This window comes from Tiliqua scincoides, chromosome 1 (genome assembly GCF_035046505.1).
Source record: "Tiliqua scincoides isolate rTilSci1 chromosome 1, rTilSci1.hap2, whole genome shotgun sequence".
NCBI lineage: Eukaryota > Metazoa > Chordata > Lepidosauria > Squamata > Scincidae > Tiliqua > Tiliqua scincoides.
Window position 1 is genome coordinate 81477959 of NC_089821.1, and position 17289 is coordinate 81495247.

Here is a 17289-nt window from a genome sequence, read left to right on the forward strand (position 1 = left end):
ACCTAAATTGCTCTGGGATTTGTTTTTTTTAAGATGGTAAGTTAATTTTTTTTTCTTAGCAGCACCTTATTGTTGTTTATTATTAATGATTGCTGTATTATTGCTTTGATGATTCTTGTTCAACAGGCTATATTGATCATGAATGTTTGTGATATTTTATTAAATTATTAGTTTTAATGTTTTGATTTGTAAGCCACCTCGGAGATAGGGTATGATAGGGTAAAAATACTTTAAAAATAAACACTTATAAACTGCTGGTCTGCCCACTGATAGTAGCTTTAAGCCATTTCTGCTCAACGTCACATAAACACAACAGGGATCAATTGTGTATATCTGTGGACTGGGCAGAAATGGGTTAACTATATTGTTAACTGAATGTTAGAATGCACAAAGTAAGTAATCCAAGTAATAAAAAATCTAAATCCCATTGAAATTAATGGCCTGCAAAATCATTAAAACCAAGCATGTATTCTCGTACCCTGGTTGACATTCTGAAAATCTGTTTTTTTTTAACTCTTTAAAAACATATTTCCTAATTCCTGCAGAAAAGTGCAAAGAAACATAAGGAAGTATCTGAAATAAAAACAACCATCAGAAACAAGAGGGAGCCTGTGAATTTACAGAAGACAGAAACAAAGTTTCAGTGTCTTGCATGGTTTCTACTCCATGTGTTGACTCAGAGCCCGATCCTGTGGTCTGTGCCATGCCGTGCCTCCGCTGCGCGGACCATAGTCGCAAATGTGCCATGAGGCACGTTTGCGGGGCTTACCGCCGGGCTCCCACCAGAGCTGGCTCAGCTCTGGCTGGTGCTGAGCCAGCGCGTGGCAGGCGCCCAGGTTCCGTGGCTTGGTGATCTCCATGACCGCCGGGCTGCAGAAAGGTAGATGGGGGCGTGGTCGGGGGCATGGGGGAGGCATTCCAAGGAAGGGGGAGGCATGGCCGGAGGCGAGGGAGAGGCGTGTCGGGGGCAGGGGAGAGGCAGATCTGCGGAGCAGAGTTCCGCAGGATCCAGGGCGCTCAGGTAGGGCTGCTCGCTCTACATGAGTGCCTTTACTTTAGTGGCAACCAAACAGTCGCCGCTAAAGTGAGTAGACCCATTGCGGGGCTGCTTCCCTTATTCGGGGGAAGGGGATGAACATCGCTTCTCCCGAGGAGCCTCCTGCTGTAGTGCGGGAGGCCCTGGAACTGGCGGGAGCCCTCCGTGGAGCCGCCAGGTCCCGCAGCTCCGGGCAGCTCAGGATTGGGCTGCCTTTCATTTTCTGCAATCTCATCAAGCTCCTGGTTTATATTGCTTAAGGCCCCCCATCTTTTATTCATCTAATTTTTCATCCTTCTTTTTTTCCTTTCTCTGTTCCATTTATTATCATTTATCTTACTGTTCAGTTCCTTAGAATCAGGCAAATTGTGGCTTCTGCAAGCCAGTTTATGTCCTCATAAAGGACAAAATATGATTTACCACTAAATCAGAGTAAGCTGGAGTGTGCAAGGGGAGGAAGGAAAAGCACACACAGGGCTCATTCTTATTAACACCTGGAGCCCAATCCTATTCAACTTTCCAGTGCCGATGCAGCAACAGTGCAGCCCCAAGGTAAGGGAACAAACACTCCCTTACCTTGAGGAGGCCTCCATGACTGCGTCTCCACTGCAGGATGTAGCACAAGTCACATCGACATGGCTGCAACAGCGCTGGAGAGTTGGATAAGATTAGGACCCAAGAATGGCCAGATGTTACATTTGAAATGACCCCATGCTTCAAAGCACAGAATTCCTATAAATTAAAGTTCCTTTAAAACTTTCACAGCTGACTGCATCATTCTTAAGAATTTGGAAAATCTTAACAAGTTACCTTTTCTGCTATCATAAAATCATAGCGGAGTGATTCCCGGGTACAAATGGCTCCCAGCAAAAAAACAAAGACTATATACAGAAACCACCTGCAAACAAACAAAAAAGCAGATGAGGACAACTGACAATTTTAAAAATATATTAAGTTTGGACATCAGTTTTATAGTATAAAATTATTCACTTTTATAAACAATCAATGATAATAAATTGCTTAATGCTCAGAGAATACTCTGATCACTTTGGGTATAGCCTCATGATATGAAATCAGTCATTTACAACTAGTAAAACCATGCTTTGAAGGTGGTAGAAAAATGCAGGAATGATCCCTGTCTCAAGAAAGAGACAATATAAATTGTAGGGTATGAAGGACAACAGAAGTAAAGGCAACTATAGTCAGTGAAAGAGATGAATATGGTCTAACGAGCTTACCCAAAGTTCAGCTTTCTGATGGCTGGGGCCAAGGATTAAAGTGTCTAAACCAAATGCTTCATGAAAAAGTTAGACTGTGAAAAGAAAATAGGTGTCCCCCACCACTTAGGAAAGGGATTCTTACAGGGGATTATTATTCTTTCAGTATAACTGGTAATAAAGATGATGTTCACCCAAAGCCATTTTCTGGCCCATCTATCTAATTTGATTAAGGGCCCAATCCTAACCAGGTCTACTCTGAAGTAAGTCCTATTTTGTTCAATGGGGCTTACTCTCAGGAAAGTGTGGTTAGGATTGCAGCCAAAGAAACACAGGCTGCAATCCTAACCATACTTTCCTGAGAGTAAGCCCCATTGAACAAAATAGGATTTACTTCAGAGCAGACCTGGTTAGGATTGCACCCACAGGCTGTAATCCTATACAAACTTATCTGGGAGTAAGTCCCAATGAACTCAGTCGGACTTACTTCTATGTAGACATTCATAGATTTCTGAGTAGGCATTGCACCAACAGTCTTTGCTCCATCATGCTCTGTAATCTATAAAATGACCGTCTCTGATCAACAGTCAAAGAACAACAGGCCCATAAAGATCAGGTTCTCATGTTTACTTGTCTTGATGTGGGGAGAGCTATTTAGTAAGAGACATCTAAAGAAGTAGCTGATTACTTAATGTGCTACAGCTCCCAGCTGCTAATCAAATTATTTGTCTGTAACCAAAGTGAGAATCATCATACAGATGACAATGTAACCCATTTACTATGAACTTGCATCAAATGGGCACCTTTTATTGAAGCATACTTCCTAAAAATCCAATTTACTGTGGAATTCAACTAGAGATCAGCAGTGGATTGAAGTCTCACAGTACAAGCCTATGCATGTCTACTCAGTAGCAGCAGCAGACTTAGCGCACAGCAAACGGGGCAAATGCCTCTGCATGCCTCTAGGACTGCGCGGGAAGCCTCACTGAGGCTCCCAACGCAGCTGGAAACTGTACTTCCGGTCTTCCAGAAGTACAGTTTAAGACCGTGGGGGAAGCTTCAGAAGGCTTCTCCATTCAGTCTAAAGGTTGCATGAGGCTCTGACATGCTTGAAAGGTAGGGGGCAGCTTCACACAGGGGGCAGCATTGCAGACCTTTGCCCCAGGAGCAGGGAGGGGTAAGTCTGCCACTGTTGAGTAGTAAATCCTATTGAGCTCAATGGGACTTACTCCTAGGTGTGTATAGGAATGCCACCTCATATGGTTTGTTTGTTTAGCACTTATATCAGTCCCAGTACAGGCTGATCATACTGGAATTCTTACACATCTTCTAAATGAAAGAGATAAAGGAAAACAGTCAGATAAGATCAATTAATTAATCATTTTGCAAAGCTATCCAGAGCAGAAAGTGCTGATAAATGATTATTTGAGTAACATGCAAGTTTTGAACTGCAAGATATGGGAATTATTGGAATATGAAATGGATTTATCAGAGCTAGGAGATTCAAACACAGCAGAAGGAAATTTACGAGGAAGAGTGTTTTTTCTTTTCTTTTCTTGCTTTCAGGGGACTTACGAAATGCCTATAGCAGACAGGGATCCTAGAGGGATATTTGTTGCAGGCTTCCTGAGATCACCGCTCATATTGAAGCCAGCCATCACTCCTGCATTTTGGACACAAAATAAACAGGATGCTGTGTTAGATATCCGTAAGACAGTAGTTTTTTTTTTTCTTTTAAAATCCCTACTGCATGTGCTGATATCTGTGACATGTAGACAAGCTTTGTGACTAAGCAATCAGGTATCCAGTGGCAACAAGCTGCTAAACTACAGGTCCACAAAGAAGTCCTTTGTTCCAAACTGGACAATGCTACATAGAAGAAAAGGCACAGATTTAAACAGAAATGGCTTATCTCAAAACTATCACTTGAAAGCAGTCCTTCTCCAAATGTCCACTGACATTCAACTTGGCAAATCGGTCAGACAGGCCATGCACATTTCACAAATGCTTAGCCTCAAATACATCACAGGCTCTGAAGCATTCACAAAAGACAACTCTTGGTTTTTTAAGAGTATGAGCCTTCAGGACAGAGATCCATCTTTTCCCTTTTATGCCTGAGATTACTGTTATGTACCCTTTCAGATAGGGTGGGCTTCCTCTCTAAATAAATAAAATGTTAAACTGCAACTATTCAAGAAGATAACTGTTGGAAAACAAGAACATATTCAGTAGTCAGGGGAAAGAATGACTCAGCAGGTCCAACACATATCTTTCTTTCAAGTCAAAGGGTACTGGAAGTGTACCCAAAGCAGTGTTTTTCCACACTGCAGCTCATAGTGCACAGGTTCACTTTATGGGATCAATTCCCACAACTTGATTTGCCCCAAGTTCTTATACTCCCCTCAGTCAGCTAGTTTTGCTTCTGCCCAAATACTGACTTTGAACTATCCTTCACCACCTGTTATTAAGATATTGCTTTATTGACTCAGTTGTTTTCTGGTTCTGACACTTTTGGATTCTTTCCAGATTCGCCTCAAGAAAGAACACTTCAGTCTAGCACTTGACCTTCTACGTTGTCACCTTCTGCAAAAATGCTCCATTGTCCCAGTCTGATTCCAGCAAATATGGAAAGCTGCACATTGACTTCACTGGACTTGTAAATTGCAATGAACAAGATTTCAGCCCAAAAGCATTTTGAAATATATTTTTGTATTCAAAAATTGTCCTATGAAAAGTGTCTCTCTACATTTGAAATGGCTTTCCCCAGGGGTATTTTTAAACTATCTAAGGATGTTGTTGAAATCTTTTTGATCTAACTCAGTAAAAGCAACATCTCCCACACCCACAAGTTCTCATGCAACAGCTGAATTGTTTGGATAACAGAGCCACTTCTTTACTATTACATTACAAAATGTTTGAAAAGAAAGCCAGGGGTTTCATCTGAACTGCTTTAAATATCTATTATGATGAAAGGCACACAGCTATAGTCTTCTTTTGGCTTTGTAACTATAAAGTAACTTCACGTTCATTGCTGAAGCATGATAAACAAAAATCCTGAGATACATACATCGAATTTCATCCACATTATTATCATTATTAATCTCTTAGGCAACCTCAAGAAGTTAGTCAGACTGAAAAATACTAGAGCCAGAAAGTGATCTAGTTACAGAGCTGTGCTTTACTATAAAGAAGTCCCAGACATGGTCTTTACTGGCAGGATTACACAACCTGCATAGCTGGAGTTGTTGCCTCCGTCACATTATCATCAGCCATTAAACTGAACCATATGGTACACAAAGCTTGGATTTACAGAGAACCTTGGCCATTTTTACGAAGATCAGCATTTTTGTCTTGAAATACTGCTAGTCTCATTTTCTTATTCCAGAATATCAGAGCGAACTCAGATTTTTTTTTTCAGCTGAACAAGTGAAACCTGTATTGGCAACCAACTCCAGTACCACACTCTTTGATCATTAGGATTGTAACTGTGTGTTGGCAATCTTCAGTCTCGAAAGACTATGGTATCGCGCTCTGAAAGGTGGTTCTGGAACAGCATCTAGTGTGGCTGAAAAGGCCGATTCAGGAGTGACAATCCCTTCCACACTGGGAGCAAGTGCAGTCTGTCCCTGGTCTGTCTCCCTGGCTATGGGTCTTCCTTCTTTGCCTCTTAGCCTCAGACTGTTGGCCAAGTGTCTCTTCAAACTGGGAAAGGCCATGCTGCACAGCCTGCCTCCAAGCGGGCCGCTCAGAGGCCAGGGTTTCCCACCTGTTGAGGTCCACTCCTAAGGCCTTCAGATCCCTCTTGCAGATGTCCTTGTATCGCAGCTGTGGTCTACCTGTAGGGCGCTTTCCTTGCATGAGTTCTCCATAGAGGAGATCCTTTGGGATCCGGCCATTATTATTAGGATTGTAACTACCTAATTCAGTATGCCCCATTTGAAACTCTTGTGGTTATCCACCTCAAACGGCATGCTAACAAAACATTTCATCATTATCTTTTATTCTTAATCAAGCTCTTTGTTCCCAAATTCTTTTATTATTTTGTAGGAATCACAAATACTAATAGTTTAACATGTTGCAAAACCAGATGTGGACATTTTTAGCACCAGTTTTGTACATAAACAGTTTTGCACATAAACCAACTGACTGTAGGGTTTGAGACTATGGTTGCATACTGTCAATGAAATTTATTCTTTATACCTCTTTTAGGAAAGAGACAAACACTAGAACGGATAGACTAGGGCCAAAATCAGGAGTTGGACCTGAGAGAGCACTAGGCAGTGTTCCATGTCACACCACCCTAGGTCCTATCCTTTCTTTTGTTTATCACAGATAGTCCCAGCAATTCCTGGTTCCTGCCCTAGTCTATACGATGTAGTATTTGTCTCATCCCTTCTGAAGGAGCTTCTTCATTTGTGCAGTCTCTGGAAATAAAACTTGAAGTCTGCACTTCTGAGTTTGACAAAAACACACATGGAGCAACCTAGAAGTTTGGCAATGATGCATAATGTCAGCATCACACAGCAGAAGGGGTCTGAGCAGTGGCTTGGACCCAGTACAGCAGCAGTTCCCAAACTCTGTGTGTTCAGGGACAGTGCCACAGCCAGGGAAGCCCCATCTCTACCCCCTTAGGGGTGGGGGATGGCAGCAACGCAATAGCTACGATAGTGCTGCCACTGGGGACAGAAAGGGTTTTTTTACTTCAACAGACAGTGCCAGCTTCCAGGGGTGCAGGGACTCCTCGGACCCCTTTGCAGGGCTCCCCACATCCCAGAAAAGCTAAAACTAGCTATCACAACCCACTTCCAGTTTTGCAATTGCAAACCGGAAGTGGATCACTATAACGATTTAGATTTTCTAAGGCATGTGGAGCCCTGCAGAGGGGTCTGTGGCGCACCCCACAGAGACAGACGCTGGCTGTGGTAAGTAAAGCCCACCCTTCTGTCCCCAGTGGCAATTCAATTGTGGCAATTGTGTCGCCGCCATCTCCCCATCCCTTAAGGGGGTAAGTCCTGGGCTTCTCTGGCTGGGCCATTGCGATGCCCCAGTTTAGGAACCCTGTGATTCAGGGAACACTGATTGTCAAGCACTGTGACAGCCACAATAAAAGCTGTTGGGCTGTATTTGGTTTGTGAGTCACAAGTTGCACAGCATCTTGTTCTAGCATCTTTTCCAGGAGGGAGTTTGGGAAGGTGCAATTGACACTTGACTTCATTTTGGTCTTTGATCTTTCTCCAGTGTTCAAATTAGAGAAACGTCAAAGGTGTTGCTTATATAATGATATAAAACAGCTTCAGTCTTGTTGTGATTGCAATGAGTGAGCAATTAAAATCACATCAAAGTCACATTAAAGTCAAAGAATCCAGAGAGGTAGCTGTGTTAATGTGTTCTAGGGAAAATCAGAGTTGATCAGCATATAATAGGATGGGGACAGGCATTTTGTTTAAAAAGGGGGCAGACTTCTCAGCTGCTGACAAGTGAGCACGAAGATCGGCTAAGAAGAGGTTAAACAAAAAAGGAGCTAGAATACAACCTTGTCTAACCCCTTTACTTGAATATTTTAAAAGATGTATTTGCAGGTGGGGAACAGCATCGGTTTTAAAGCAGAAGTCTGTGTGAACAGTTGGGCCTATATGATCTCATCAGGGACTTGAACAGTCTGAGCCCCAGATGGATTTGAAACAAGAGACAATTCTCAGATAAGCTGTGCTTATGTGTTTGCTTCCCCCCATCTATGTTTTATGCACCAGACTTTTCCAGTGAACTGTTGATGATAAACAGTGATCTGAACAGGTCTGCCGTGTGCCGTTCTCATATATTACATATTTATTATATCCTTCCCATGCCTGGACTCCCCCATGTCTAATGATCAAGTTCAAACATGCGTACCTTCAGAAGTGCTGCAGCATCAGGTGCACCAAGATTACTCACTGGGCTTTGTGCCCTTAAATTGCGCACAATTCATATGACTAGCATCCACAATACCATCATTACACGATAAGCGCTCTTGTAGCATTTTTTAGAATGGCAATCTGTCATGACCCACCAGAAGTGACGTCATTAACCTAGAAGTGATGTCATGGCCGGAAGTGACGTCATCAAGCATGAAAATGTTTAGCGCCCCCATACGACAAAATCAATCAAATCAGTAAGTAAATTTAAAGTTACAATAAGTTAAAAATTTGTTTAAAATAAAGAATAACCCTTCTAACCGTACCAAGTATTGCTGAACTGTTTAAAAAAATTCCCCAAACATCCCAAAGGCTGCAATCCTATTCGCACATACCCAGGAGTAAGCCCCATTGACTATCATTGTTCAAAGCATATAAATAGTAGCATGTTAAAGGTACAGGTCTGTAATATTTCCCCAAATGCAGTCACATACCAAGGTAGCATCAAGTCTAATATCTTAAAGATAAAATACACATTGAAATGAATGGGGACCCACCTGAAATTAGCTCACAACCTACCTAGTGGGTCCTGACCCAGTTTGAAAAATACTGCTCTACAGCACAGAGCTAAGGCCATCTCACTAGAATTAGCATATGACATTATAATATGGCAATGATAATCTGCTCACACACAAGTCTTAAACCAATTCCAAATTTTATTTAATGGGACATCCAAGGGTGTTGAAGATTGCATTTTTGTGTAAAAGCACCTTGAAATCTGCTTTTTGTCTCCAGCACATAGACACTCTTTTCTGAATTATCAGTTTGCACTTCTACTGTACATTGTCATTGAATAACTGACTACTTAGCTCTCCACAGCTTGTGCTGGTTTCCAGAGGCTCACTAGAGAGGCTCTTCTTTAGGCTAAAGGCCTAGACCAGTGTTTCTCAAACTGTGGGTCAGGACCCACTAGGTGGGTCATGAGCCAATTTCAGGTGGGTCCCCATTCATTCCAATATTTTACTTTTAACATATTAAACTTGATGGTATGTGACTGCATTTGGGGAAATATTACAGACCTGTACTTTTAACAAGCTACTATGTATACAGTATTCTTTGAACAATGATAGTCAATGGGACTTACTCCTGGGTAAGTGTGGGTAGGATTGCAGCCTAGGATTATTAAAAAAATTTCCTGCTTGATTATGTCACTTGTGGTCATGACATCCCTTCTGGTGGGTCCTGACAGATTCTCATTCCAAAAAGTGGGCGCCAGTGCTAAATGTGTGAGAACCACTGGTCTAGACAGTTAATGCCTCTGAGCATTACTTGAACACAAATAATAAGAAGGAAGCCACATTAATTTACCACTGTCAATGACACGTGAGCATCACAAACAGTAAGTCTAAACGCTATAAATACTTAAAGAATAAAGAACAAGCTAGTTTGTGGTAACCAAATTAATGACATACTTAACACACAAAACTGTGTTTGGAAAGCATTTATAGCACAGCTTTTGGTTTTTACTAGCACTAATGAAATAATAAATCACCAGCACTTTTCAAATAAATTATATCTGTTAGCTTTGGCTTCTTTCCTCGTTGCCAAGAATTAGCAGGAGTGAAGAACCTTTAACAACACTAACGGTAATTTTTATAGCGGTTCTCATAAATATTTCTCTTTCTATACCCGCTTGTCTTGGTTTGAAACTCTCTGGCACTAGGCATGGGGTCTCTCTCTAGGCCACTGCATATTATTTTTCTTCTGCTTATTTATATCCTGTCTTTTACCATGACAGAGCTCAGGGCAGTCTATAGGAGGTTTCCCGTCATCCAAGCAAAGACCAGGCCCAGACCTCCTAAGCTTCAGCAAGGCTGCTGAAGCATCAGCTTTCAGACCATGCCCTATTATGCCTTTCAGGTGTTAAATTAAGATGATTGACATATAATTCTAAAAATGTTACATAGATGCGAGCAGCCATGTTTGCAAAGCTCTCTCATTCTCCCTCTCAGCAACTTCATGAATGACTTACCTAGTTGCACAGGACAAATCCTGAGCAGCTTCACTCTATAATCCAAGGATTCATCGCTATGGAGACCCCTGACAATCGGTACCTTTTAAATCTTAAAATCAGCATCAACAAAAGTTGCTCTAATCTGATTTGATTGTTCTTTCATTCCCAGTAGATGCTACCAGATAATAGAGTTTTGAAGGGAATAAATCAAATGATGTTTTCATAATATTTTGTTAAATTCTACCCCAGCACATTAGTCCTCACTGCATGTGAACTGTCACTCCAGCCAAACAGTGACCATTTCAAAGGTGATCTCTGCTGGTGTCACATGAGTCTACGTGAGCATTCAAATTGTGCATGTGAAGGCAACTTAATGCATTGAACCTAAGTGTGTGCAGGGTTCTCAGCATGCAATCAGGAATTCTCTTCTTCAACATTCCCAATCATGCTGAGTAAGCTATATACATAGAGGCTTATCATTCAACTTAAGTACACCAAGTGGAGCCTGCCACTGTGATACTCTTCCCCTACAACACATTCACTGTACATGGTTTAAACATCTGAATATAGATATTGAGAGAATATTGCAAGAAATGGCCTCTATAAATAGGACTGGGGAAACAGTTGGTGCACTGAAGAAAGGTACTCTTCTGACATGTGATCTAACTTACAATGTGATATTTGGATAGCATTTTGTTCAGTCTTCAGAAAGCGCATAATGCTCCTCTGTTCTGAAAGTCAATTTTCCACTTTGTACAGAGATATATCACTTGCTTTTGTATTGTTCCTTATACAATGATGCAATTTGTTGCATGAAATGTTTGCAGCTGTGTATTCCCCCAGTTACACACTTAAAAATTATTAAATCATTTTTAAAAGGAGGGTATCCGAAAAACAATACCCCCAGCCAACAGGGCAAATCACTTACCACATTGGCCATGCCTGAGGATATAATTTTGGCATTACAGTGTGTTAAATTTACTTCTAATTCACTGGAAATTAATGGGAGTCGCAAGTCGTATACAAATGTCAGTAAAATCTATAAGCAAACACCATACATGTTTGAGCTTACAGTGGTCCTCATGAACTCTAAGAACAAAAACTCTGGGCCAGTAATAATTACACAGTATTATATTCTCCATTACCCCAGCATAATAGCAAACTTTCGACATCATATTCAAATGAAACATCCTAATCCACTGTAGCAAGTTGATAATGCCAGCCAGATACGGAGAGTGGAGAATTGCTCAGGATGAATTTCTGCCAGCATTTGTTCACATTTAACTCTGTTGTACATTCAAGAAACCTATATTTCTTCAACCAAAATTCCAAATTCTTTAGCAAAAACCACCATCCGCTGAAGTTAGCCAACATTTGCATCAATTTTTTTTTTTTTAATCCAAGCATATCTGAGCTGCAAAGTCTTCTTTTGAAGAATTTGAACGTTTTGGGCAGCATTTTGGTCACAGATGGCAAAGAGTATGCTTTGTGCGGGGGAAGGGGGGAGGCTGAATTACAGGATAAAGAGCCAAAAGGAGGGACAGGGAGCTATGTGGATTCCATAATTCATTCTCCCTCACTGTGAAACATCCACCTTTGGGAAGGAGCCCTTAGATACTGTTCTCAAGTTTTCTTCAACACAATACAGTTGCGGACCCGAACCATGTACATGTTGCCACCCTGCAACACACTGCCCCCCCCCATGGACACTTACTTAGCCTACAGAGACTTGCATGATGTTCCTGGGTGCTTGGGAAGTCTTCCGAGGCCTCCTTGAGCGCTGTTAAACAGTACTTTCCAAAGAAAACCTGAAGTACTGTTTAAAGGCACTCCAGAGGCCTCAGAAGGCTTTTGGAGCACCCACAGATACAGTGGTGGGGCTTCTCCTGCCCCCAGAATGTCTTCAGAGGGCAGGTGGAGGCAGCAGCACGGTAGACAGAGGTGGTGGTGGTGCTCTCACAGGGCCCACAGGCGTGGCGCCTGGGATTTTGCCCCCCCCAGGACCACCACTGACATGATAAAGAATGATTGTTTATACGATTATTTATGGAATAAATAGCAATAGGAAGGAATGATTAAAATACAATTATTTAAACATCAAAAACTGAGTTTTTTAAGGATTTGTATACATAGTCACAGACCCAATAAGTACATCCTATAAAATTTTACAGTACCTGTAGCAGCAGGGAAGAACACTCCAAAGACAGTGAAGAAAGACTCTCCTGAGCTGTAGTCTGGCAGTGTATTGTTAAACATAAGTTCCTTAGAATAGCCAACAAAACCATGTTCTGCATAAATCAAAGTAAAGAAAAAGGGAAGCACATGTTAGATATGACAGGGCACTTCAGTCTTTATTAATCCTCTTTTTATTTATAGCTTCCACATGTTTTCTGTATCCATTTCTGCCCATCTCTGGAGAAAGCTCATTTTTACATGCATCATGTAAAACCAACAGATTTTCAGGAACGTATCAGCACATGTTCAAGGGGCATTTGCTACTGTAGTGTCTGACTGAAGGCATGTATCCATTGTGCTTATACAGGTGGAGCCTATTTATCTGTGTTAGTTCCATTCCGTGACTTGCAATTAACAAAAACGCATTGTGCTAAATTCCATAGAGTTAAGCAAATACGCTATAGCTTGACACTTCTGAATGGAAGGAAACTAAGGCAGCTGTTATCAATCCCCTCCCCTCCGTACTCAGCCCTCCCCGTTGCCAGCTGTCCCGCTTCTTTCACAGTTGGGATACTGAGCTTTTAAGAGTCCAGCCCTATGCATTTCTACTCAGAAGTAAACCCCATTGTAGTCTATGGGGCTTATTCCCGGGAAAGTGTGAAGAGGATTGTAGGCTAAATCTCATGCTTTGCTTGCTGGGAAGGCTTGCTTGTGTAGGTGATAGACTGCACCATAAGGGGGGGTTGCTTGTGTCAGTGATAGCCTGCACCACCTGGGGGGGGAACTCCCTGAGTTTTTTAAAGCAATCTCCTCTGTTGCTACCGCACCTGCCGTGTGCGTGTGCGTGTGCGTGTGCGTGTGTGAGAGAGAGAGAGAGAGAGAGAGAGAGAGAGAGAGAGGGAGCTCCACCTTGCTGCACGTGTTCTGGTTGCAGAGGTTTTCCACACACACCCCCCTTCAGCCTCTTTGCTAGCTCAGGGGCTCCAGGAATGTTACCGTTCCTTCAAAAGGGGAACCTCCAGGGCTATTTCCCTGCCTGGGCGAGGCAGAGCCTTTTTGCAGTGTTTTGGAAAGCCTGGAAATGGAGACTCCAGCACAGGGCAAAGGTGTGTTTGACTTTCAGTACCCCCACCCCATTCGTGTTGAGACAAATCAGCAGATAAAAAATCCATGGATAAATAGGCTGCACCTGTAGTTGTGATGTTTTGGAAAAAGAAACTGTTTAAAAGAAATAGCATCCAGTAAAATCAGGTATATATAACAAATCTACCAGTATTCTAATCAGAAATAGCAAAGTTAACTGTGCAGAATTCTCTCCACTTGGTATATTTATAATATATACATCCTGATCATTGACAGGGCAAGAGTCAATGTGAGGGATCAAATAGCTCAGATTCAAGAGGCAGCCCAAATTCAACAGCAGCATAGGACCAAATTGAACCTACTGCTCCTTGTGTCACCTGATCACTGTTCAGTTTGTAGTTGCAGTACCATCTTCTGGCCATCTGCTGTGGTGGTAATGCAGAGAGTAGTGTAGGAGATTCCTCACTTAGCAAGCTGCTAGTGACTTAGGACCCAATCCTATCCAACTTTCCAGCACTAATGCAGCTGTGCCAATGGGGCATGCACTGCATCTTGTGGGGGGGGGCTGCATTGGTGCTGGAAAGTTGGATAGGATTGGGCTCTAGTTAGACACATGGGTCCTGCTACTAGAACTGCTGGCTTGAGATACCGTACCTTACACAGTCATTAATTCATGTTAAATAAAATTGCATAGGTTCAGTTTTACAACAACAGCAATACAATTATATGCTTGGAAAACTGACTTTTACAATCAATATGCATTTTACAAATTAAGCATTTTTGCACCTAGTTGCTTATTCATCATTGTTTAGGCTTTCTCTGTTAGTCAAGGGGAAAGGCCTTGAAATCTCACCCAGTACTTAGTTATTGAGTGTTACAGATATAACACACAATAGGACATGCAGTTATATGTGGCAGCCAGCTTCCATTTTTATCACCCACTCTGGGGATAGTTCATCACATACTTGACAAAAGTGAAGTCCTTACTGGAACAACTGAGGTTTATCCCAATTGCTTATGAACCTAAGGCTGCCAGAGACTGGGTCCACTGACACCTGGCAAATCTTCAAGCAAAGTTGTTGAGGTCAAATGAAGCCACAGCTTTCTGTGATGGCCATAAGTCTTCATGAAAAGGAAAACTGTATTTCTTTGGTGCCTTAAACCAAAAAAACCATGGATCACTGATCCATGAAACCTGGGACTTGGTGGCTATTATTCCAAGTCTGCAGGCAGAATTTGCTATAAAACTATACTTAAGGCTCCCCAAGAGGCGTTTCTCAGACAGGGTCATACACCACAGAAAAAAGCATCACACAGGAGAGAGATGAACAACAAGATTTAGCAAAAAGGTTGTGCTCACATTTCCTTTTTTGCTAAGCCTTGTGTGTTATTGTAAAAACAAAAAAGTATCCAAAGTCCTCACTGGCTTCTTGCAGCAGATGGATGAAAAGATTCTTTAGTATTTGCAACCTAAATGTTATCAGGAACACACTGAAGCTGAGAACCTTTGTTTCTACACGATTTTTAATTTGCCTTTAAGAAAAGTGTGGGTAAAAGAAACCTTTGAGATTTGAGAAACATTTGGAGCTTTGGAATATAAGGACACACCTTAGAGGTTTGGAAAAGTTTGAGGTTTCCGCCTAATGCTTTAAAAACTTGGAAAATGACTTGAAATGTTAAACTGCTGCCAGTGAGCAGTGGTTATGCGGGGTGAGCCATTATGCAACTGCTGAAAGGATATCCACCATGCCAAGTTCTGTGAAACCTGGACTTCATTACAGATTAGTCAAGTCTTGGGTCAAATTCAAGATCAAGCCAGTTCACAAAGTTAAAGCTAAGCAAACCCTGGCACAGATGCTGTAGAGTAAGGCTCAATAATGCAATGCTGAAAATAAACCAAAACAATGATCACTAAACTGCATGGTGCTTGTGATCCAGGAAAAAAAAAATGGACGTTGACATTTAGCAGATATTTAAAAATAGGAGTTCTATAATCAGTCCAAAGACTGAGAAAGAAATACCATGTTCAAGCACTTAGAATATTATTCACAGATGCTGGAACTAGGGAGTGTTTATTAAACCAAACAGAATCCCTATCATTTTTTCTTCTTCTTCCGTCACTTAACAGACAGCCCAATCCTAACCTGTGCCGGAACAGGCAGGTCAGCTGGCCTGTGCTGTATCCAGCGTGGGGTTAGAATTGCTTGCAACACAACTCAGGGCAGGGAGAATTATCTCTCCTTATCCCAAGTAATGCCGCAGGGCCCCCAATGGGACTAAATCTGCACCACCTAAATCTGCACCACCAGCCCGGCTCTACACCGGGTGCCCAGGAGTAGGGTTAGGATCTGACCTAAGTGGTGTATCCTGGCCCCACCCCCACCCGGACCCAGTCTGCCCAAGGCATGCCTGCCACCTGCCCTACCCCCACCCCGGGATGCCTCTAGAACACCCTCCCCAGACCCCTGTGCCGGCAGCCCACTGCCAGCATTCACTTACCTTGCCGCTGGCACAGGGGCCCCTTTGTCGGCCTCCCGACTCACTAGGTGGCACAAAAGTGCACCAGCCTATGGCACAGTTAGGACTGCACCCTAAATTTCTAAGCCTCATAAATGGTCTAATTTGAACAGAGTCATCAGGGTTAAGCAATTGTTTGCAGCTCTAAAACTCAGCCCCAGAACATGTAAAGTCATGATAATATATCTGAGCCTGTACAAGGTGTCTTTTTCTCATGACTAAATTTCCACAGGTTATCACCCTACTTGGTGAGGTGGACCTTTGACACAGGATACTTTCCAAACTGTTTGAATGATCCACCCCTCTCTTTTTAGAAATTCACCACAGATTATAATCAATCAAAATTATACTGTGAAGAAATTTATGACAGTGGGGTTCTGTTCCACTGACATAGAGCAGCCTATAGGATTGGGCTGTTGGCATGATTTAATGGTGCTTTCAGTCTCAGCCCTGTGACATTCAGGCATTAATTCCAGGACATAGTTGGAATGTGTGCCTGAATGTCACAGGGCTGAGACTTTAAGCACCATTGTCACAGGGCTAAGACTGAGACTAGAATTAGGACATAGTACTGGAATTAGGATTAGACCAAACTAGAATTAGAGCCTAGTTAAGCACATTTTTCAAAAACTATAATGCATATAGAGCAAAAACCAGTTCCTAAGTGTCTTGAACAGGATGTACCATGAGCTACATCAATGCAATATGGTGCTATTTTAGCATTAAATATACTTTGCTACAAATGTTTAGGAATGGAGTGTGGGGTTCTGATACCAGCGACATGCAGTGCAGAGGTGGCAGGTGAGGCAGAACTGCCCTGTCGTAGTACAAGGAAAAGCACCACAGCTTCCCCGCCCACTTACATTCAAGGAGGTTCTTCGTACACTTGCTTTCTCGGGTGTAAGAAGAGCCTCTTCAGGTGTAAGTGGGTGAGGAGGCTACAGTGATCTTCCATGGACTATGACTACGAGGCGGTTTTGCCTCACCTGCCACCCCCGCACTGAATGTCCCTGTCTGATATAAATATTTATTTGAAAATAAGGTCTACAACGGAGTAAGACTAATGGATTTCAATGCAGCTTACTTCCAAGTACATGGATTTTTGTGGATTTATGTATTTAGCAGTTTCTTTGATAACCAAGCAGGCTATCTCCCTGGAAAATGTGGTGCAATGCCTTGGAAATGTTTGATTCCTACAACCTTATTTACACATACACAAAATAATTCTCATACATCAGTAGCAGTCAAGATGAGCTGCAATGGAATTTATAATATTTTGGCAAGTTCTGCAAAATTCAGTGTCCAGCACAGATTACCAATGATCACATAACTGAATTAAGAACATAAGATTATAAG

The 17289-nt window shown here is 42.1% G+C and overlaps 1 protein-coding gene across 1 annotated transcript in view; it reads right to left on the reverse strand.

Annotated features, from left to right (window-relative positions):
• SLC12A8 (solute carrier family 12 member 8) overlaps nt 1-17289 on the reverse strand; it is a 76514-nt gene that overhangs the window by 23989 nt on the left and 35236 nt on the right. The window contains exons 5-7 of the mRNA XM_066621426.1: nt 12333-12446; nt 3829-3916; nt 1847-1934 (exon numbers count right to left, since the gene is read on the reverse strand). Coding sequence (XP_066477523.1) covers nt 1847-1934; nt 3829-3916; nt 12333-12446 — 290 coding nt within the window. The remainder of the gene's footprint in view (nt 1-1846; nt 1935-3828; nt 3917-12332; nt 12447-17289) is intronic.